Source organism: Gymnogyps californianus, chromosome 3 (genome assembly GCF_018139145.2).
Source record: "Gymnogyps californianus isolate 813 chromosome 3, ASM1813914v2, whole genome shotgun sequence".
NCBI classification, from domain to species: domain Eukaryota; kingdom Metazoa; phylum Chordata; class Aves; order Accipitriformes; family Cathartidae; genus Gymnogyps; species Gymnogyps californianus.
The window spans coordinates 25,423,947-25,448,004 of NC_059473.1; the positions used below are offsets into that span (position 1 = coordinate 25,423,947).

A 24,058-nucleotide genomic window follows, 5' to 3' on the forward strand; every position below is an offset into this window, starting at 1 on the left:
GTTCTGACCACCACAGAGCAGAACAAAGCCTGCCACCCTACTCACCAAAAACAAAACCCCAGCAGCCTGTGCCTCCAACACTTCTGCCACTCAGTGAAAAGCCAGAGGTTATTCAGACATGTACAGTTAAAAGGTTGTTCGTAAAAGCCATTCTAATTCTCCTGGTCTTTATAAACACAAAGATGTGATATACAGCACTAAATACAAACATAAAGACTTTATTGAATGCTGCTCAATTCCCCAAAGATCTTTCATTACAAAAGTTTTCCACACAACTGCAATTTAAGAGATTGGAATGGTACTTTGATAAAAGATGTGAAAAATACTTGATCAAGTAAACAGACAAGACTTCTATTGTCAACTTTCCACCTTTAAGAAACAGACTGCATTTTCTTTAAATAAAACAAGGAACTATTTATTGACATCCTTCCCTCCTTACTAAAAAAAACAATCATCCCAATTTTGGTCTCATTCTTCAGTCCACAAGATGCTAAAACTAATGCAGAAACGTCCAAGGTAGTCTCTCGGAGGCCTGCGCTACTCTGCAGGGAGTCCTTGGGCTGATGAGGAGCATCATTGATGGGCTCTCTAAAGGAAGCGCCATCCTCAGCTGCAGCAGGAGGAAATCTCCAAGTAGCCCAGGACCAAGAGGCAGCGAGAATGGGGTAGAGGCACTCACCAAGTGGTAGGTCAGTCGCATGGACCACTCCAACCTGTTCAAGCTGACTGTCGCTCCCTACTTTGCCTCATTCTAATGTGAGCGTTATATAAATCTAAATCTGAATCCAATTGGGAATTCAAGGACAGCACCATATCCAAGTTCCTTTCAATGCTGTAAGGGGCACATACTGAATAGCTCAAGTTACTGGTAACGTACCTTGGTTTTATTTGAGAAAATACAGCACAACGAGAAGCCTTTTCTATCATCTTAACCAAAGTATGCAGCAATGTGAAAAGCACATATAAAACAAGGAAAAAAAATGTACATAGCAAACTATACCACCTATGTGCAACACAATCAAAAATTCAAGTCATAATTCTTACCACTCCCGTAATTATTTCACTCATTAAGGATGATAATTCAGTTCTATGAAACGTTGGAAGTGACAGTATATCAATAATTAGACAAATTTACAATATGCTGTGGTAATGACATCACTTAACTGCTGTATTTAAATTCAAATCTTTACATTTGCCAGAGAAAAAATTGGCTGTTTCTATTATACTGATGAGGTTTCTTTTGCAAATCCTTATGTATTTCAAAAGGGTACAAAAAAGTATGTCTGCCAAGTAGAGGTGGTCATTTCTTTTATTTGGCACTTGTACTGTGTGCATTTAGCACACTGTGAGTGCTGTTCTGCTTTTCTGCCATAGCCTTCTTCAGCTTTAACTCCTCCAGCTTTCTCCACAACTCTTCACGTTCCAATTCTTTCTTTTTCTCTCTGTACAAAACAGTGAAGTATTAATTTCAGATGTGTTTTAAGTGCAACGTGGAGACGCAGTTACTTAACAACTGTGATTTACATCTAGTAATTCCTCTTGTAAGTTTTTCTCCAAAGCTATTTTGAGAGGCAATTACAGTTTCCTCTCTTAAAAAGCGAGCCTACAAATCGGTAACGGTTAGTGGTAAAACTGTAACTTTGCTCCAGCAAACGCAGACAATTGCTGTAGTGTGGCTTTGCACAGGCGACTGCAGTTCCACGGAGGTTCTTTATCACATGCAAACAAATTAAGGGACTAAAGATCTTTGGGGGAGAAAAGCACAGCTACTGAAAGGAGACTTAGCATGTGGTCTCAGCTGGCCTAGGATAATCGACGCCCTGCCTCCCTTACTCCAACAGTGCTACTTAGTAGGTTAGTAGGATAAGGGAGAGGTTTTCGCTGAGCTATGAAGTATGGAGCTATGAAGCTCCCCAGCAGGACGGGGAGCTGGGGCCTTCCTCCCGCCTCCCCGGGCTTCAGCTCCCACCACACCACTGACACACACCTCCGTGGGTGCTTCGCTCCAGCGACACCCAGCAGCAAATATTTGATGAGCAGCTATACTACAGCACCCCACAGCCACAACAGTTAAGTTTTGTTTCTTTTGGCTGGTACATTTTTAGATACGTATTCGTCAACGTGCATTTGGAAGAAGAATCAGTACCTTTGCCTTTCTGCTTTGTATGAGCTTGTAAGTTCATCAAAAAGCTTGCCATTCATTTCCATCAGGGTTTTCAGCACGTTATATACCAGTGCCACAATAGTTCTAGAACAGAAGGAACACAACCATTAGAATTACTCGACACAAAATTAACTTCAGTAAACAAGTGTTCAGTTTCTTTTTTGGACTCTCAGCTTCTTATTTAAGATAGTACTGTAAGGTCAGCGAGTTTCTGAAACAAAATCCTTTACTATGATTTCCTCTGTAAATTAATAAAATGCATATTTAAATGTTTTTTGAAATGGCTATTTACCCTGAACTTCCTGACTCTTGTAATTGCATAGGATGTAATTATTAGTACTGTGGCTGTACTATAAAGCCATTCAATTATGTTAACGTTTAATAAACCGAGTTTTAACAACAATTTTGTAATATTTGAGTAATGAAATATGAGAGTCTAGAAAAATAAAACTTCTGGCTAATAGCTTCAAGACTGGGCAAAAGAATGCAGCAGAGGAACCACAGGCGCATGGTTTGATACAGCTACTAAAAGCTCTACCAGAAGCGTTTCTGGGCAGCAGATAGTTCACCTGCATATGGCCCATTAGAGAACTGAATCGAGAACATCGGATAATGGTTTCCGGTACCTTCGTTTCTTTAAGAAACTAAACAGCTTGAGCAATACTGGCTGTGTCTTACGTGGCTGTCCGTATTTCCACGTTAGGGATTACTCTTCTTTTTGTGAAAGCATTCATATTTCAATAAATTATCTTAAATACTGTGTTGTTTATCTCCTTTAAACCCACTCTTAATTATACAAAGAAATGCAAAAATAGGGGTAAGATTAAACATTAAAAAGGTGGTAAGATTAAACATTAAAAAGGTGGTAAGATTAAACATTAAAAAGGTGCCTATCGTTAAGCTTATCACTAATCAAAAAAGTAGGTAAGCTGTCTTCCCCATCTTTCCCCTCCCTAGCAGTTCACCTTCACACAGCAGTATTGATTGTAAGGCTGTAGAGCAGGGGTGCCGTGCAGTCTTGTGACCTTGAAAAATGAGTGAAAGAAAAATCTAAGGAAGCAACCAAAGGACCAGGTTTGCCTTTTCAGTACACTCTGTCCATTGTGGCACTAGGAAATCCCCCAGCTATTCATCGGAGGCCTGATGCTCATGCAAAAGGCACAACACACTCAGCCTGTCTACACACCTTTTTTTTTTTTTGAACACTGGCTTTCCACGTGGTTTGAAGACAAAAGCTTATTTGGGGTTTTGGTTTTCTGAGAGGAAAAGCATGGGTTTGCGCAAGTACTTAAGTGCACATCAGACAGCTAGGTGGATATAAGCACGCTTCTCTGCCCTCCAAAACAGATTAAAACCAAAGGGTTAGACTTTCTTCCCCAAACTTCCTGGTCCTCAAGGTATACAATGAGCCTGTGTCTTTCACTTCCTTCATAAAGATCAACTTCTGTCTGCAGCTAGGGAAGGAGGGACAGCCTTCAAATCTGTTGAGGTCCAAGTACTATTCACGCTCCAAGAACTAGTTCTCCAAAATTTATATTCAGTCTCGGCTGATACGTTTGCAACTAGACACACCATCTAGATAATAATTTCAGAGCCTCTAGGGCTTAAAACAGGACATCTGATTTACCTCCAAGTTGTGGGAGGCTCCTGTCTACCCTGGCTTTTGCCTGTATGAGCTTTACATTCTGCAAGTTGACTTGCAACTCAATTCAGGATGCTGGACACAAGCAAACTTGGCTTTTTAGTATTTCAACATAATTACTGCTTCTTTCAGACATGATATAAAAATACTAATATTTAACTTGTGGCATTAAATATAAAATGAAGTAGTGACTCATCTCTCATTCCTACCATCCTTTATAGTGGTAGGCATTGCTCTTCTCTGATAGTATCTTTTCCCTTTCTGATCTCACTGGGCAGCAGTAACTACTTTATGAAGACACTGACAGAATTTTGTTCATCTAAAGCAGTAAAGGACAGCAACGCATAAATATAGCAGAAGCATCCCTTGGAAATTGTTTTGGTCTAAGTAGTATTAATTTGCATTTTTAACTAAGGCATCAGATCAAATGTGATTACAGCATGAAGACCATAATCCAATTTCCTCATACTTTTCCAATAAATTCCAGGTCTCCATCATAACAATGCAGAACAGCGACAGCATGATATAGCTGAAAATGACGCCCATTTTAGCACCCATAATCTCATTGATTTCATCTGGATTAAGTAAAAATGAAGTCACATTTACAAGCTTAGGATCCAAACCTGAAACAGTGGACAATTTATTTATGGTACTGCAAAGTTAAAGATTACATACGGATTCCAGTGTTCTTTGGAGATCTTGTATAAACTGCCAAACATAATTGGTAGAATTTTATCAATGTTCTCCTCAATCAGGCTAAGAATATATTCATTATTCCAGAAGTACAAAGCTCTTTCTGCAACCTGAAACACAAAGTTTAGGGGTCAACAGCCACAAAATAAGTTACTACAAGTTTTTTTTTTGATACTTTTCTTTTTTTTTACCTGAAAATGTGAACTTGACACACACTTGGATATTTGCTTAAATAAAGGCTCTTCTATTTTTTTGAATTGTGTCGGTTCTATTACATCTAAGATTTCTTCAATTTCACCTAAAAACATTACCTGTTTGTATAAAAGAAATATATCAAAAAGTATGAGAATGTTTTATATCGCCACTGTAAACAGAAACAAACAAAATACAGCTTATACATTAGTCATGAATCCTGCAAAGAACACTGTATGCAATTACAATGCATTAGACATCCACAGTTTTTTTGCAGCCTGAAAGAAGTCAATCATCAGTTTCAGCTACCGGGTGACAGCTCTCATCTTGGGTTTCTTCTTTTGTGTAATTGCTCTAAACACTTCACAGAACTGCTTCTGCAGAATATGGTTTTTTACAGTTAAAAAACCCGCTAGAGCATTTTATTTCAAGAATGGCTACAGAGATTACCACTATCCGAGATCTCCAAAGTAGCTTCTGAAGTGATAAATAGTTAATTCCTGTTTTAAATTACAACCAGCAGAACACTAGGTAGGTGGCACAGAAAAATTCAACCCCACTCACACAAAACAGGGACAACAGTGTGAAGGGACCCCACTTTTAAAGAGCTGTCGAGGGGTGGGATCTGGTGGCATAAATCCAACTCCTGATTTTTAAACTTGTTTTAACTACATAGAAGAAACCAGAAAAAAAAATTAATGTCCCAAGACCATTTAAAGGTTTTTTTATACTATGGAAAAGGAATGTATGTATGCTTTACCAGACACTTGGTATCTCAAATGCCAAGTCTGTGTCACACTGCAGATGACTACCTCCAACCTGATCTGTATCTACTAAAATACTTCTCACCTCAGAAAATTGTTTCTCTATACAATATCTTAATTAGAATGCAACTTTTAATAGTTTTAACATAGTGACACCATAGTAAGAACAAACATACAAAACAATTGCATTGAGTTGCATGACAAAGATGAGCGCCTCAGAAGCTTCAAGAACTGCAAGTTTTCTGCAAGATCTCTTGAAAAGCACAGCAGAGGTACGGTGTGTGAACCCGCCACACTACATTTTACATCACAGCAGACACCCGAAACGAGACAAAACCAACCTCTTTCTGACTGCAAGTTTTTGGCCAAAATTTCAGCAGTCCTCTGATTACCTATATTAAAAATACAAATAAAGTAGAACAAGTTTCTATTACAAATTTGATAAGATTAAAAACAAAAAAAGGCACTAGTTTGCTTTTCCTTATCCAGAGGTTCAATGAAAACTGAACACAGCTAAATGTAATTCCACTGAAAATAAATACTGCTCTGTCTCATTTAAATATTTATCTTGTTTAGGTTATCAGAATAATTTAGACCCTTATCACTTCACAAGTCTGATTATCCGTTCACACTCCACTCCCATCCCAGTACATACATTAATTGATAGGATGCTGATAACTTCATTTTGTGACGCTTTGATGTTAACTCCCCTGTCACTAGATTTCCCAGAATATTTTTTGTCTTCTACTCATCTATACTTTGGGGACCACCTGCCTTGGCATCAAGGTTTGAAGCCCGAGAGCAAGCGGTATACGCTGACTGCACAAACAGGGCTATACGGAGGAGCCATGGCCTCCACCACTTCCTTTTTTCTTCTAGAATTTGAAATGTTAAAGACTGGAAACTAAAAAAAAAAGATGTGAACTTATATTCCAGTATCTACGTTGGAAACTATCTTACACAAGACTGGGAAAAAGCCTTCGGGAAACTTAATTAGAAAGTACAGCCCCCAAAAGGAAGGGGGGGAAAACACACAACAAAAAAAGGCTGGAGGCCTGTTTCCTCATAAGCAAACATCAGACATAGCATCTAAATTACAAAATTAGTGCTGGCTAAAAACAAAAGCTGTAACTGTATGTTTCAGAAGCAGAAACATTCTCAGAGCCTTATAAACTTTCATTCTGAGGAAAGGATCTGTATTTTTATGACACAACAGCACCTAATTGATCATATCCAACTGTAAAACTTTCTCAAATATTTGAATATGTTCCATATTTGGTTTCTGCCATGTTGATTTTTTTTTCCAGCTTCCCAGCTGTCTATTTTATTCACAACTATGTGTACTATCAAAAGTGAGTTTCCAGGGAAAAAGTTAATATGATTCTAAGTGCCCGCAAGTCTTTATCCTAGGATACTCACATATCCTGCTACCACAAAACTGAATGTCCCTTCAAATGACACTGAGCAAACGCAGAAACCTCAGGCAGCTGGTAAAGTCCTATGCTCAAATCCACAAAACCAAAGCCAGTTACAAGGAAAGAACAGATTCCTTACAGAGCCTTGACCATAAAGTTCTAGCTAGCTGGCTGAAAGATGCAGACAACCGAAATACTAGCGCCAGCACCTGACACCTGATGAAGGAGCAGGAGTCTGGGTCAGCCCACACAGGTGACCACCTTGCCGCCTGGCCCACAGAGGCAGAGCTCCCTCCCTGAACCGCTCAGCTGGTACTGACCTGCCCTCCTTGCTGCCTCCACAGAGCGAGCAGAAGAGCTGGGGCAGATGGCACAGTGAGCGGGGAGGAGAAGTTCTGAGCTCCCCCATTTCACTGCAATTACCTGATGTGGCAGTCCTTCGCTCACTCACTTCTCCTCCATGCTCAAGGAGTCAGACTTATATGAATTAATTTGTTTCTCTAGATTCGCAATTTAAAGTAGTCTATGTAAATACGCTTTAAATATAGGGCCATTTTCTGTTAATCAGCTCGTAACTGAATGACTCGGGTATATAGGATTGAGAATTTGTAAAGAACAAACCCGAACGTTTACAGGTATAGCAGCTCATTCTGCCAACACCTTCCCTTCCCCCAGAACAATGCAAGAAAGCCAAAATTTCAGACAAGCACATGTGTCAAAGAAAAGCTGTGAGAACCTACCATACACCCCTAACTGGAGCATGAACTTACTGGTCTCAAAGGCACAAAACTGAGTTAGCTGGAAGAGTCCCGTTTCCAGCACTTGCTATTGTAACAGTGTTGAATATACTTTGCTACAGAGACTCTCATTCTCAACTTGATAAAGAAATAACATGTTCCGCATATAACAGTGCGGACCCCAACAAGATACCTATTCCTTGCTCCTCAGAGAGTATCAGTTTCCAGCTTGACTGTGCTTTCATATGAAAAAGCTAATGCATGCACATTTATGTTCAAAGATTTTATTCAAAGAAATATTCAACATGAATGCAGATCTGAAATCTTGCTGCTCTTACTACACAAAACTCTTAAGATTAATATTCTTCCCTGAGCTACAAAATTCCCATAAAGTGACCTACAACACTAGGCACCTGCTAGAAAACTTATCTTACGTACAAAGACTGCAAGTTTAGCCTGATTTCTTCAATGTAAAGGCCATTGCACTTAGCAGGGTTAGGTAACAAACTCTTCTTGTCAGCTCTGCAAACATCAGGACTGACCTAAGGCAGACTACCATAGTTACAAGAGCTCAGACTGAATGTCCTCTAAACTGACCCTGAGTGACAATTCCTGCCAGAAAAATAACAGTAAGGTACTCGTGAAGACAGCCTTCTGATGGAGTTCTTAAAATATTACTTGACCTAAAGCGAAAAAAAAATTTCAAATGCTATATCATCAGTTGCCCCAAATTTTAACATTTACTTTTCAAGCATTTCAGAAAGTTTCTTAAAGCTTCACTTGTTATCATCTTATTAACTTTTACTCCTTTATAAACCTAATTTTACTACACAGAGTAATGACCAAAGCAAGCACAGGCAGTGACTCTGCAGTGAGTTCTTGTATCTTCTCCATTCTGAATTCATCTTTACTGATTAAGAGGCAACCAGAACTGTATATACTATAGTGCAGATGAAGTCTCAGAATTGCACTATGGCACTCCTACTTCACAAGCCCTGCCTTCTTCACTTCTAAGTTCGGGCTTGCATCCTACATCAGTTCTGTAAATTCGTATCTGGAAGTTCTGACTTTGTCACATTGTCACTTCATTCAATCTTGCAGGTTTTTATGTAATACATGTTTTCTGCTCACATGTCAACTTTAACTGTCAAAATGCCTGGGTTGTTTCATCGCTTGGCGTAAGGAATACGGCTTACGCAATTCCTTTCTCCTCCCCCTATCCAACAAAATAAGCTTATTGACCAGTATAGCTGGCAACACTGCGGTACAGGGGAAAAGAAGATGCTTCAAGCAGGCAAGGCAAGTTTATAGTCAGTCAGGTCGACCACCTTCCACCACCTACAGAATAACTTGTCTTCTGATGAGGAACATCAATACTTAAGTAGCTGTGCAGAAAACAGGCTTCCACTGAAAGACCGGTGAAGATCTACGTTGTTTCCACAAAGCTGTTTATCTTTTTTCTTTATAGAAAAATTTAGATTTTGCATAAGCTTTTCATTTTTCTGTCACAAAAAGGGATGAAGTATTTTAATATCAACATACCCCTAACAGAAAGATTTCTGATTGTCCAACTAAAAACAGTTTCTGTTCTAGCTGGTCTGACATCAGTCTGCGTGCCCATGAGCTGCTGCACTGCCCTGAGCCTGCATTCTTCTTTATGGGCATTGCCAAAGCCCTTGCATGAAGCACTGCAAACCTCTTTTTAGCTGAGCTGTCAATACGCATTCATGGGAGATACAGTCTGGCAAAAGCCACTGATGCCTGAAGCACCTGTATTATAACTGCCAAGAGGCACTCCAGTAACTGAAGAGACAGAACAGAAACATCGCATTGGGAATTTCAGAGTTCTTTCTGTCTAAATAAAGTGTTGTTTTTCTTTCCAACTTTTATTTTGGGATTGTTTATTCCCTAAAATATTTCAACTTTATGCAGTGGCTAGGCACAAGCCATCAGCACCAACAATATTGAAATTTTAGTTCTTACCAGGAGGGAATACAGTTATTACATGCTTTCTCATATGAGGTAATTTGCATGATATCAGTAGTTCAAACTTTTATTTAAATTTGTGCTCTATCTTGGTCACAGGTTAAGAGATAGCTGCCCTTTCAAACCCAGAATTTTCTTAACAACTGTTCTAGATTTAAAAATATTTCTCCTCCCTCCCTCCTCCCCCCCCCAAACGCCTATCCATCATTAATCAAGATAGCACAGATAGCACTGCTATACAATTCTAACAAGTTACACTGAAATATTTGGTTGAAATTAAAAATAGAAAAACATTCAACTGAAAAACACTTACAGGCTCTGTTAAAGTTGTATCTTTTTCCAGGAACTGTACAACACAATAGGCGAGCTAGAATGTAAGTCATACAATTATTTAGTTTGTAGACACTGTTTAGGCATTGCAGCATAACTAAATATCACAAGTTATAATGGAAGCACTTCAGATCGGGGGCAGGGGGAACCCAACCCAGAACACCCCTACACAGCCATTTTAAATTCTTCCAAACTAAACAGCAATTAAAACAGCAAGATATACAGGCCTGCTCTATCTTGCAATAACTTCCTGCATACCAAAAACCTTCTTTTTTTTTTTATCCTAGAAGAAAATTACTTTTAAGCTTGACAGATATTTCCCTAACTCAGATCCAGTATCCAGACAGATTTTTCTCAACATTAATTTCTGTATTAACATTACAAGGCTATCATTTTCAAACACCTATATTGGGGTGAAAAAGGCGATACTTTCAGTCAAAAAAAAAGTTTTAGAACAGGTTTGACTGAGCGCACATTGCTCAAGTACTAGACATCTACAGCACGCAACATTCAGTGATAAGATGACAGGTGAAAGAATGTTAACGTATTACATGGCCACAAGAGATCAGGCAGCATCTGTCCAGCTGAGTATCCTGTCCCCAGCGATGGCCAACAACAAAAGCCTGTGGAAGAGCATATGAAGTGGGGGAAGCATAATGTGATTAAGTCACCAGCATGCTCTCCCAGCCTCTAGTGATTTCTGTCCAAGGGTCTTCTCAGGCCAAAGTGTGATATTATATGTTATATAATTACTTATTGTTTAGTCACTTAGCACATAGTTAAGTAACTAAACAACCATACCTCTGCCCAGTACAGAAACCATGCAATAATCCCATTACTAAAGTAGTTACAATCCTAGATTCCATTAAGACTGATTTTAAGAAGTCACAGTATTTTTCATCTCACAATATAAAGCAAAGACAAAAATTACATGCATTACATGTACATTTCAATACTTAGGATGCTTGAATTCAAGCATTACCTTTCTTTTTTTTTTTTTAATCTGTTATCCCAAAGCAAATAATTACAATGCTGTAATTACAACAGGTCTAATTTATTTCTTCTACCCTTAGGCTAAGGATGTGTGTGTAGATTCAAAAAATAATAAATGTCACACATTAATCTCATAAAATCCCATTATATATATTGTACAGTAATGCTTTACTGTTCAAAGACACAAAGACTCAAACTTAATTCAGCTTTAAGGCTTTAACTTTTAAGGGTAGGCTAAACTTGTACTGTAGCAACAAAGCAACCAGGCCACTCCTGATTGCAAAGCAGATTTAATGCTGGTTTACACCTTCAGGATAATACGAAACCAGAAATACACAGTGCGGAAACTGCACATGGCACAAGTGGTTTATGAAGGGATAGATGAGCAGCCTGGTCAGCAAACCAAATGCTACTTTCAGGTACACAGCACAGCTGAATTAATAGGAACCTTTCAGGTACCGGCGAACCGGATTAAACGTATCATAGAAAAAAGGATAGCTTGCTGTACTGATCTACCAGTGAGAATACCTTTGGCAAGTGACTGGTCCCTTTCATATCACTGACTCATGCCGTGGAGCAGCCTATTGCATAGCAATAAACCACAAAGACAAGTGATTTAATTAAATTAAAACTTTATATGAGAATTAGGAATTAACTGAGCTCTTGACTTGATTCTGTTTGTAGACTATATAGTCATAATGATTTCACTTTAATTAGAAACTCATTTCCTTGTATCTTTAGTCTATAAGGAGCTGTATTAGTGAGCTAAGTTAACAAAGCAAGTTTTTAATTAGCCACAGCAGAATTACTTGCAAGTTTGCATCAAATATATTCAGTACTCAAGTGCCATATGTCTGGAAAGGATATATATTATTCCTCAAACAAAATGCTGTACATCTGTGCAAAGTGTAAGAATGGAAGTCAAATGAAGAACTGCAGCATTCTGACAGCGTGTCATGGATCTACATAATTTCCAGCTGATCCAGAGAGCTGCTATACATTTCTACCATTTATATCCAACATTCTCCTCCCCTCCCCATCACTGGTATGGTTTTAGAAATAAAAAAGCGCTTCTGAAATAAGTACCTGGCCATACTCAAGGTTCCTTTATACACAGCATTTAGGTTACGTAAAGGAAGTGATAAGAGCACAAGGTCCTGGGATTAAATGAAGCTTAAAGTGTGACAAGACTAGCAAGCAAAAAAGCTTCCCACTTCAGTTGACATGACTTTGACTCGCTGTTATATTCTTTGACTTTTAATATATGCTAAATATTATCTCAAAATTAACATTTAGACATAAGATCTGTAAGATCTTTAAAAAAAGGAGTGACTGAATTTGCAAATATTTTGCAATATTGATATTACAACACATACTGCTTTAAATTTCATTAGTTTCAAATGCAAATACAAAAAACCCCACCACTCTTAAAAATAGGCAAAAGCTTACCTGTGCATGAAACAAAGCTAATCCCTTTGCAGTATGCATGGGAATCAGAACTTTCATAAGGAACTGTTTGTGTTCTGCTTTCAGTGGCAGTGCAAAACCATTGATAATACTGAAAACATGAATAAGCAGGATTTATTTTTATTAAAAAAAAAAATAATTTTTTCCTAGCAAGTCAAGAATTTCTGTAAATTCAAGAGACACTCAATTTCTGATTCAATTTCTAAACCTGATTATTTTGAAGCCATAAAATAGCTCTACGTATGCACAACCTTTAAAGTGATGGTATCATGCGACTTTAGATTCTTGGTAGGAATACCAGAGAACCATAGCAGAAGTCAAATTATACTCATTAGATGAGCTGAAGTATTTTTATTGTGACCTCCATTAAGTAAAACCATCTACAGTAAGTCTTGCTGTCTAATTGTAAAGCTTAGATGCATCAGGAAGCTGATCCATTTCACCCACAGTCACCAGCAACTTGCAGAGAAAAAATACAGATGTCATACAATTTTGAACTATTTTAATAGCGCAGTTTGAACATTTGAGATTGCTGAACAACCTTTCCCTCCAAAGACAAAGCTAAAAAGTTGTCTCATTGATTCAGTAATCGTATTTTTAAGAGTTGAGTCGTAGAACAGACCAAAGTCCTTCAGGAAGAGGTTGGGGTTCCCCCCCCCATTTTAGATAAGTCTGATAAAATAATGGTATCCCTTTCACTTGATTTTCATGAAAATTTGTTCCATAATAGTTTCACAATGTTTGGATTTTCAGTTAGACCAGTAATATTTATAAAATTTTCTACTGTGAAATATATGTGACAGTTTTGAAAAAACAGTAAACTACTACCACCACAAAAAACTTCAAAGTTAAAAATTAAATTAGTGAAATAATGTCAAAAAAGATAACTAAAAAGCCCTAGCACTTACAAGGCCTTCCTGAATAGAATTTAAAGAAAACCAGCCTGCTGAAGATTAAAGCATTTCATTCAGCATGAGGGCAAAAGTTAACATTCATTTTCTGAATGTCATCTATCAGATAAGATAAGCAAGAGTAGATATTCCTGACAAACAAGGACCCTTGAGAAATATTTTGCCAGTCATCTTTAAAACTTGCACCAAAAAAAGAATAATTTATACTCTATATCCTAATTTGATATTCACATGGTAACCCAGACAGTATTAGATTATATAAGTGACTGCACTTCATCACTCGTTACTGTAATAATTCTCTTTCCCCCCCTCCATTTCCAAAGCAAGAAAGCTGAAGCAAACACCCACAATAACATTTTATATTTTTTGTGTCACATCAAACTTACCTTCCTAATATCTCAAGAAGTTCAGCAACACCATTGAAGTGCTCCGTTTCATATATAAACCTGTTACGAAAAAATACAACCATCAAAAATCAAAAGAGGATCAGAGATTCTAAAGAAGCAACCTTTAATAAGCTGCAAATATTTGAAAGCCAGATCACAGACCAAAACCAGGTCTTATTTCAAGAATAAATCACTGCAGACCCAGACCATGAAGGCAAGATAAAATCTTCCTCAACCTAGTCACACACACACACACAGCATACCTGAGGAAAATGTTGTTAATCTGTTTCCTGATGAATGCTCTTAAACCGAGGAATTTTCCATAAATTCGATGAAGAACTGTCTTTAGGAAATCACGCTCTCGTGGGTCTTCACTATCAAAGAGCTCCAACAACTTTAAAAATTAAATTGAAATGTATTACTTTTGAAATACTTAAATTTTGTTATGTTACTGATTCGAATTTTATCTTTAATTTACAAGTTTACATTACAAAAATTAGAATCAGTTTTACCAAAAATTTTGTTTGGATGTCAATTTTTAATAAAGCTGATTTTTTTTTTTTCCCCTCCAAATAAACCCAGCAGGTTCATTCCCTTCAAAAGTCTGTCTCAGACAGACATGAAAGCCATTGCAACAACTATTACACTATCAAAATAAAAATGACATTGTAAGAATGAGATTATCAAACCTTAGGTAAGTGGTTTACATTTGGTCTTTAAGAAATCAGAATGAATCAAATCTGTGTCAGATATTTACGATTTCTTAATTAAAATCCTATACTGCTCATCTCAAGGCTACTTTTGTCTTGAAGGTTAAGCAACAGCATTCTTATACCAGAAATTTCACAACTAATGATTTAGTATGGAGGGGGTCATAAACTAAGCATCAGATATGTAACTATTAACTGATTCTCTGCTAATACAGACTAAACGCCGCAATAAGCCAGCAAGATTTTCCACACATTTTTTTCTTGCAGAAAGTTTTTCAAGCATACAGAAAAGACCATACTCACTTGAAGACATCAGATATTCCAATCCCATTACAGACCATTATTTTAGTTATTTTTTTCTCTGCATGTCCCAGTAAGAGCATATTCAGAAATGCTAACTGCGCTAAACAAGCTAGTAACCTAGCTCAAGCAGTCACTACAGTCTCCTGCTCAGTCCAGGTCTGTGAGCTTAGGTATGTCTACACCAAGCAGCATAAGGGACTGGAAACAGCTGTTCAGGAACTTTGTTCAGGCTCATTTCATTTTTATATTTAGAAGGAATTTCTCAGGGTCACTACTCCACTGTTTTTTCATATATAGCTAGCTGTTCATTGCATTGTCTTTCTTGTACTCTAGAGAAAGAGCAAGTGAAATGTCAGGAATTGAAACTCTGCAACATGGCTCTTAAGAACTACGGGTCAATTAGTGAATTGGATACCCACGGCCAATAGTTCAGCAGCAGCTTCAGGCCTAAGTTTTGTGGGAAAGTCGAATAAAACAGAAAAGAAGCAAACACCTGTGAACAAGAACAGTGAAACGAAACAAGTGGAAATTAAATGCAGTCACTGAAGGTGGGGAGTGAGTGTCCATCTATGTTTTTACTTTTCATTGCTGTACTGTGATGGCCTGCCAGCACTCACTCTTCAGATACTGAGCTTTTCGTTCACAAACAAGTATTTTGACATGGTAAAAAAAAAAAATCCCCACTGAGTTAACGTAGGACAAAAATTGTTACAGTATTCTACAGCCTAATTCCTTGAGAAGTTATATTTAATATGAAATCTCACTTCACTTCCGTGCTCATAGTTACTTTGCATGATGAAGTATGATTTTCCTATGTACTTTTTACTTGATTTTCCTTCTGTGGTTAATATATGATAGTAAAGAGAATGACGCTATCTAGTCACAAGTTAGCAGATGTTGGAACGCATTTCATGTACAATAAGTACTTGAACTTTTTACAGGAAGAGAGTTTGCTGTAAGTTTTCCCATGATATATCTATGAAAAAACAAACATAGAAGCACTACAAAAATTTAATTAGCACATTGTTGATTTGACTGGAAGTTACAAATCATTAAAAACTCCACTTGTATTTACAAATTACAAATACCTTGCATTGCAAAGCACTGAGATGGATATCTGAAAGTGTTTCTGAAGTTACTGATTACATATAGCCTGTGTGGTATGATGTGCTGTTTATTTAGTGTTTGGCAGAAACCACTGTAGGAACAACTAAAATTTAACCCTGTGTCAACATGAAAGCTTTAATATTCTCCTTAGCTGTACAGTCATCTGAGAAGTTAAGCTTGAGAGGTGATCTTTAAATCTGCAGGTGGGAAAACTCTCTACTTACCTGCTGTACAAATTTCTGGTCAATATACCGCTTTGCGATGCTAGGCTGAAAATCCGGGCTCTCCAAAAACCTCAGGAAAAATTCATACACCAGCTACAAACATTGAAATGAAAATTTTGAAGTTAGTAAGTACGCCATAACACAGATCTCAGCCCCGCCACCACCACAAAGTCAGTGGTTCTATTCACATGCTTAAAAGGTACAAAAGGAAACCGAAGCCTAACACATCGCTACTTAATCACAGCCTCTACCGGAATTTACTGAAAGAATTACAGTAAGTATCAAGAACACTTTCATTCCCAGAAGAGTCAAAGCTTAATAAATAATCTACTGAAAATATCACTATTAGACAAAAAACAAGTTCCAAGTATTACATATATTCACATTTCCTTCTGTATTAAGAATTTATTATATAGAAATAAATTACCAAACACTTATCAACACTGAGGGTAAAATTAAGTGCTCTAACATCACATAATTCCTTAAACAGATGACGAAAAAAATCTGCTAAGTGTTCCTGAAATTAAGTTTCAGCTGCAAAGTCTAAAAATGAAAAGTTATATTAAAAAGCTGAATGAATATACAGAAACTTAAGAGTCTGGCTTAACATTAGGTTTCTATATCCTGGACACAATTCAAACAAGACCCTCTGCAGATTTATCTTCAATATCCTTTATATTTTATAGTATATTATTTCTATTGAGTTCAAGTCCCCATTCGCTATGATCCCACAATGCCCACAGATGGAAAAACAGACAGGAGATAGAGCTAGCAAGGGCCTGAGGTAGCAGAGAGAGGCATGACGAAGCCAGAGCACAAGTCCCATATTTTGGGGTTCATCAGAAGTCCAAGACACAAAATACTGTACTTCCATAACAACGGCAGATTTATAAAATACACATAAGGCATCTCTTACCTAAGACAGAATTGAGAGGAAACGTGTCTTACGTTTAGATACATTCAGGGCTGCTTATGTTCTCAATGCCTATTTCTTAACTCCATGTTAGTTAAACAACTGATTAGTAATAATACTAAAATGCAATTTAGACACATAAAGACATCACTGACTGGACTTCTAAATAAAACCCACATAGAGCTGTGCTCATACAGACATGTATTTCAACTATTACCACTATGAGTACTTATTAAACTGAGAGCCAACACCTGAGTAATTCATAATTATAATTATGAAGTTCACTTGAGAGAAGTGCTTGACAATAAGTACTTTTTATCTACAACATTTGAGATGACAGTTACTTATGCATAGCCTCAAGGAGGGTATGCTGTATCTGCAAAGCAGAAGCTCAAACACAAGCTCCCCTTCACTCTTTCTTCCCCTCTGACAGACTGTAACAAGAGCTTTTCATATCAGCAGTTTAAATGTATACAAATTTCATGTAACAGAACTGTATTAAAACCCAAGCTTCCTTGTACAGCCTTCATTCGTCATCTTGTGCATAAACACAATAGCACACAGTTGCACAACAGACAATACAGGACAGAATTTCTAAAAGCTTGGTAATAGACAATCCAATAATATAATTCTAAATATTACCATACTCCACCCTCTGTCTTAGAAAGAGATCAACCATGGCTGTTTAATATCTTCATCAATTACATAGACAGTGGGATCGAGTGCACCCTCAGCAAGTTTGCAGATGACACCAAGCTGAGTGGTGCGGTTGACACACCTGAGGGACGGGATGCCATCCGGAGGGACCTGGACAAGCTCAAGAAGTGGGCCCGTGTGAATCTCATGAGGTTCAACAAGGCCACATGCAAGGTCCTGCACCTGGGTCAGGGCAACCCCTGGTATCAAGACAGGCTGGGGAATGAAGGGATTGAGAGCAGCCCTGCGGAGGACGACTTGGGGGTACTGGTGGATGAAAACCCGGACACGAGCCAGCAATGCGCACTCGCAGCCCAGAAAGCCAACTGTATCCTGGGCTGCATCAAAAGAAGCGTGGCTAGCAGGTTCAGGGAAGTAATTCTGCCCCTCTGCTCTGCTCTGGTGAGACCCCACCTGGAGTACTGCGCCCAGCTCTAGAGTCCTCAGTACAAGACCGACCTGTTGGAGCAGGTCCAGAGGAGGGCCACAAAAATGATCAGAGGGATGGAACATCTCTCCTACGAGGACAGCTAAGAGAGCTAGGGTTTTTCAGCCTGGAGAAGAAAAGGCTCTGGGGAGACCTTATTGCGGCCTTTCAGTACTTAAATGGGGCTTATAAGAAAGATGGGGACAGACTTTTTAGTAGGGTCTGTAGTGATAGGACAAGCGGTAATGGTTTTAAACTAAAAGAGGATAGATTTAGACTAGATATAAGGAAGAAATTTTTTACGATGAGTGTGGTGAAACACTGGAACAGGTTGCCCAAAGAGGTGGTAGATGCCCCATCCCTGGAAACATTCAAGGTCAGGTTGGATGGGGCTCTGAGCAACCTGATCTAGCTGAAGACGTCCCTGTTCATTGCAGGGGGGTTGGACTACATGATCTTTAAAGGTCCCTTCCAACCCAAACCATTCTATGATTCTACTGATCTTTTTCAAGCTAGAAACTAGACAAATTCGTTAGTGGTTTGTATTGAAATGGGAAACATATGGCTGGAGGGAGGTTATTAGCACAGCTTCATAGGGATTAATTTTGGAATTAAATTTCATTAAATATTTCTGTCAGTGACCACAACAAAGAATAGTCATGTGTGATAACTGCTTAGACGATGACACAATATTGGAAGCTACCACCAGGAAAAAAAAGACAAAAAAAAAAAAAAAAGAAAAGAGTATGTCAGGTTATCAATAAGAAAGGACAAGTTGACCCTGAAGGCCTGGCGTAATAAATACAGGATGAAACTCAAGGATTGCAAAGTCACAGTTAGAGATCCAAGAAAAAGCTCTGCTAAACATTTGCAAGCCTTTAAGCTGAGAAAGGGTTAACCACAGGATGACTAAGATCCATCTACACAATGAAGCCATGGAAGTGACAGACAAAATCCTGGGATATTCCAGGAAGATACTGACAGTACAGATAGAGATGCACAGTCCTACACATGCTTGAGGAAATTTATTCAAACCTGAAAGGATACAGAGAAGGAGCCACTAGAATTGTCATGGGATAGAGCACCTTTTATGAGTGAAGACTAAATTGGTATGTTTTATTTTCCCTGAAGGACAGGCGGAGGAAGGACAAGTATGGCTTCTTTCCATAAACAGATATGGGGACTACGATAAACGTCAAGCAGAAGAACTGAGTTAAAGCATAATGCTGTAACATCTTGGTACAAGCTGTCCAAGATTAAGTTTAGGGTATCTATTAGGATCAAAACCAAGGTACATCTCATCTATAAAGTGGAACAAGTCAATATTAATGCAAGATTCTCAATATACGATGACAAATTAATCAGTTACATGTCTCATTTCTAATATAGGGAGAGTATGCATTAGTAACCATTTGAATGCTTCATATAAACACATGCAATTCCAGAACCATGATTGTTGCTATTGTTCTTAAAGAGCTTTCAGAAAAACAAAATTTAGTCCTCAAAAATCCAGTTTCTGAGCTGTATTGCAGGGAAGTTATGTGCACTGAAGCAGTATTTATGCACTTCTGATGCTTACAGAATCATCTAGCTTCCTCATGATTAGTACCATTGCTCCTAGAACATGTACAGCTGGTAAAAGGTATCAAATAACTTTGGAAATCCCTGGGAAATCCATGCACCTTTATCTGAGGCATTTCAGGAAGCAAGGTGCAATGGCCATTTCTGGATAGCCAGCCTCTCCCTTCTCCTGTATGCTAATGTTTGCAAACTTAGAAGCATAACAACAACTATCAACTAGGGAGACAAGAATGGATTCTAGCCATCAGATACTGGCTGCTCCTACCAGGGCGGGGGGGGGGAAGAGACAAGTATGCTCAACTTTCTTGAGTTTAACTGAAGCATTACCATTGGAAATACTAAATATCAGGGAGAACTGTTGGGTTTAGGCATTTTGGTTCTCAAAATTGGTCTGCTTAGGTCAAAGAGCTATGAAATATAACTCTTATTACTTCGGTGATTCAATCTTCTTTCTTGCAGACACCACTAGAATATTACTGCTTTAAGCTACCAATTCCACCAACTCTGCAACTCCCCAAGCTTCAAAATACATAGTGGCTTTAATGCCAACCTGTTCAACCTAGTTTGGCTGTTACAAACCACCTTGAGTATTGCTTTAAAGCAATGTCTTTCAAGTGGCACTCATTTTACTGAAGGTCTAGAGTCTTTTGTTGTGACTACACACACTGGTAACTTACTAAGACATTATCTGTCCTGTTATTTTATAGAGAAATGCCAACAGATTCAACCAGAGAACAGCAGAGATTCAGATTTTCTTCTTTTTCCTCCCAGAAAACTGGCCACCTGACTGCCAGATCAGGATAGAATTCTGAATTTGTTTGTAACTGAGCAATCACAAATCACAGCCAGCAAAACATCCACACCCCACACCCCCCCCAAGCAGTTCTTTAGACTATACCAAAAGTAATAATGGGTTTTAATGGGGAGGAATGGGTGTGCACACCTGCTTCCTCCATACACAAAATTTGACACTTCCAGCAGCTTTGTGCTCCTGGATGGCAGTTAGTAAGTTATCAAACTCAGTCATCTACCATCCAGTAGCACATGACCTGTAAAAGAAAGGAGAGGAAAACACAAACTGTTTCCGTTGTGCTTCGGTGAGCAATCTATTCCAAGGACAGGATGTAGGAGAGGGAAATCCACAATCAGTGATCAGACAGCCTGGCCAAAACTCATTTAGGAAAAGGCAAAGGAAAAAGTTGAAAATAAAATTGCAAATAATACCACGGGTTATGAACCTCTTTCAAATTTCCCTTAGACAAGCCTAAAGCACAAGTGAACTGGTTGCAGAAACCACAAGTCTTTTTCTATAAAAAGAACTATAGCTTACTTATGACCTAAAGTGAACTGAGCCAACATTTACAAATTTTACTCCCGAGAGACAGGAGCATTTTGAAGTCAGATGCTGCTGCTACTGACTATAAGAGACATTTGCATAGCCCTTGCACCCTCCCACCCCTACAAAAATCAAGCCTCTCATCTAGTTCAGTTATAGCCATTTCTGCTATGAATTAGAATCAGCCATATAGAAGATAATTATCACAACCTTTAACCTGCAAAGTTATTTTTTGTGATAACTTGTTTCTTACTTGGTTTAAGTCTCAAATACTATCCTGAACATGTACTTTTTATAGCCAGTATTAGAAGTCCAGTTTTAAAAAAAAAAGCATTCGCTGATACATTAGAACTGCAATATTATAGGGACAGAGTAGCATTTTAACTCTCTTAAGAGAGGGGAGAGAATGGTATGCAGATGTGTGGCAGCTATTAATCTTCTACCCGCTACTAGGAGTTGCTACATAACTTTTATTTAACAGATACTACTTATATAAATTCGGCAACGAACTACCTGAGATATGAACTTGGATGATTACAAGTGATTTAGGTTTGTTCAACTTTTAACAGTTAATTGAAAAAAACATTCAGCAGTATTGCAAGTCAATCATGTGATTGATACAGCAATGCTATAAAAATCACGAGATTGGCACAGGGAGTGCAACAATAGAATAACTAACCAACTGTAACCAAACAACAACACCTATACTGTAAAGTTTTTGCACGAAGGGAGGGAAAAGGGTGGGAAGAATGAGGAGATACCTATTTCTTGCTCAAAAGACAAATAAAGGCTATTACTCAATTTTTTGTTACTGTCACAAGAAACCAGACTGTTAACATCCACTTATATTTTATCGGAATCACACAAAAAAGTTGCTCAAGTGTAGAAAACAAACCTCTTAAGAGCATAATTACCTAAAATATCCATATATTTTTAAGACATACATATACCACACTTTAACAGGGCAATCACTCCGTCAAAAAAAAAAAAAAGGTATTTAAGCAATTTGAAAGACTTACATTCTGCCATATTTATACACGTTAAGCACCACTTTTTTTCCCTCCCACATATAGAAACTCAATTGTATTATAAAAAGCAATTTTGACATTCTTACCAAAGGCACAAAACGACTCAAGTATCCATTCACAGTTCTTGCCTCACAAAAAGGGCTTAAAAATAAAGGAATCCTATACCTGTATGTGGGGCCACGAGGCTTCAAGAGTTGGTTCATCTTCTTCTGGATCAAAATCCGGGTTATCACTAGGTGGAAGTGTTCTGAAAATATTAGAACTAATCTGCAAGAGAAAAAAAATTGTTTAATTGTATCACTTTTTATGCTTCCCCAGATCACACTCAGCAAGGTACTGCTTTTATCCTAAAATTACATGAAACAAAACCATCTTTAAAAAACGCATAAAAATCACTTTTATTCTTTATTTTTTCAAAACTGCTAAATCCAAACAGCCAAAAGTCTGAAACATGCCAATGAAAATAATAAGAAAGTAACTTTTGTCTCAACTGTTTTACAAGTTTGTAGCTAGACACGGTCATATTTAAAATTTTTCTCTGAAACCATGAAAGTTAAAAGAAAATTTCAGTTTCCCCTTATAAAGACCTATTTTTAACTATGTGACACCGAGAGCTGAGGTTTTATATAAGACAACAAATACAGTATGACTAACCAATTATGATTTAAACAGACCTCTCTTCATGGGTAAGGCAGACAATCCCAAAAATATATCTAATTTTAGAGCTCTTTACTTAATTTCAAGATATTTCTCACTTTCAAGTAAGAACTGAAGAACTGTTTACAATTTTTCACCTTTCATAATTTCAAGATGTTTCAAGGTTTTGGGTAGTCAGAAATACATAACAATTGTAACTTTCTGATTTAACACAGAGTAACTTTGAAAAAAACTAAGAAAAATAGCTACCAAGTTACTTAGAGTATGATATAGTCATATCAAATCAATTTCAAAAGGGCAAGTTTAAAAAGGTTTCTTCAGGGATTTTTGAAGTATATAGAAGTCTGGATAGAAGACCAATCTTTCAGATGTCAAAAGAAAAATAAATGTCATCTCTTCTGCCAGGTGTAACATACTGGATTTTAAATCTCTCTAACACGAACAAAAGAGAACATCAAGTTAATTTTGTTTCTGCATTTTCTACTGTTTTTTCAGCAACACGTTTAGCCCAACTCTTCCAATCATCTTTCAAACTCTTTAGTCTTTTCTATCTGTTTCAAATAGCTGCTAACCACCCAAGCCTACTGAACACAAAAGAAAATGTCTGACAGTTTGCAGCAAATGCTACTGCACAGCTTTCATGGAGTCTCCAAGGTGTTTGGAGAATCTTGCAAAAGGACTTTAAAAGATCCTGAAGTCACCCAGCTGGCTCTGCACAGAAGAATCAGCTGCCTTATTAAACAAGATATAAAGCTATTGCATAAACTGACTTTTCATTTCCTCCTATGCACCTCATTCTACGTCCTGTCACTGTCTCCTGTTGGTACACAGTAAAGCTGCAGATGCTGCTGCTCTAGAGTGGAAGGGCAATGATGTTCTGTATGGATGGGCACTACAGCAGTCTCCTAGTTTACTGCACAGCAGAAAAAAACCCCAAAACAGTACAGTTGTCCTTTAATGTTGTAAACACAAGGGACTTGGGATTCTGGAGCACAAGATAAACTGGCTGGGGGGAGAGGACGAGGAAATAGGAGTCTGAGAGAATGTGAATTTTAATCAAGCCCGAAAACCAAGACTACAATCCTGGTTCTGTGATTTGATATTGTCTACTCTCATTAGGTATTCAACAAAAACATCCAACATACAAATCGGTCCCCTACAGAGACTTCCCTACCTCTGCTTACAAGTCTTCTGGTAATGCATCTAGAAATAAAAGGATGCATTTTCAAGAGACATCTTGCTGAACTGAACCACTACTCAACCCTTTAGCACAGAACCTCAGAGTACAGAATGCAAAAGTTTCAAGTCCAAAACAAAGGTACTAACTACTGAACATACTTCTGTAGCAGAAACAAATAGCAAGCCTCTCAGCCAGATCTCTGGAGAACTAATTTTA

General features: G+C 37.9%; 1 protein-coding gene across 2 annotated transcripts in view; it reads right to left on the minus strand.

Moving 5' to 3' along the window:
• Positions 1-202: 202 nt before the first annotated feature.
• PPP2R5A (protein phosphatase 2 regulatory subunit B'alpha) overlaps positions 203-24,058 on the minus strand; it is a 46,436-nt gene continuing 22,580 nt past the window's right edge. For both annotated transcript variants that reach the window (XM_050892953.1, XM_050892952.1), the window contains 11 exons: positions 22,171-22,272; positions 16,025-16,117; positions 13,944-14,074; positions 13,681-13,740; positions 12,366-12,474; positions 9,907-9,960; positions 5,797-5,847; positions 4,691-4,810; positions 4,482-4,609; positions 2,147-2,248; positions 203-1,442 (listed from right to left, as the gene is read on the minus strand). In XM_050892953.1, coding sequence (XP_050748910.1) covers positions 1,310-1,442; positions 2,147-2,248; positions 4,482-4,609; positions 4,691-4,810; positions 5,797-5,847; positions 9,907-9,960; positions 12,366-12,474; positions 13,681-13,740; positions 13,944-14,074; positions 16,025-16,117; positions 22,171-22,272 — 1,083 coding nt within the window. In that variant the 3' untranslated portion in view covers positions 203-1,309. The remainder of the gene's footprint in view (positions 1,443-2,146; positions 2,249-4,481; positions 4,610-4,690; positions 4,811-5,796; positions 5,848-9,906; positions 9,961-12,365; positions 12,475-13,680; positions 13,741-13,943; positions 14,075-16,024; positions 16,118-22,170; positions 22,273-24,058) is intronic.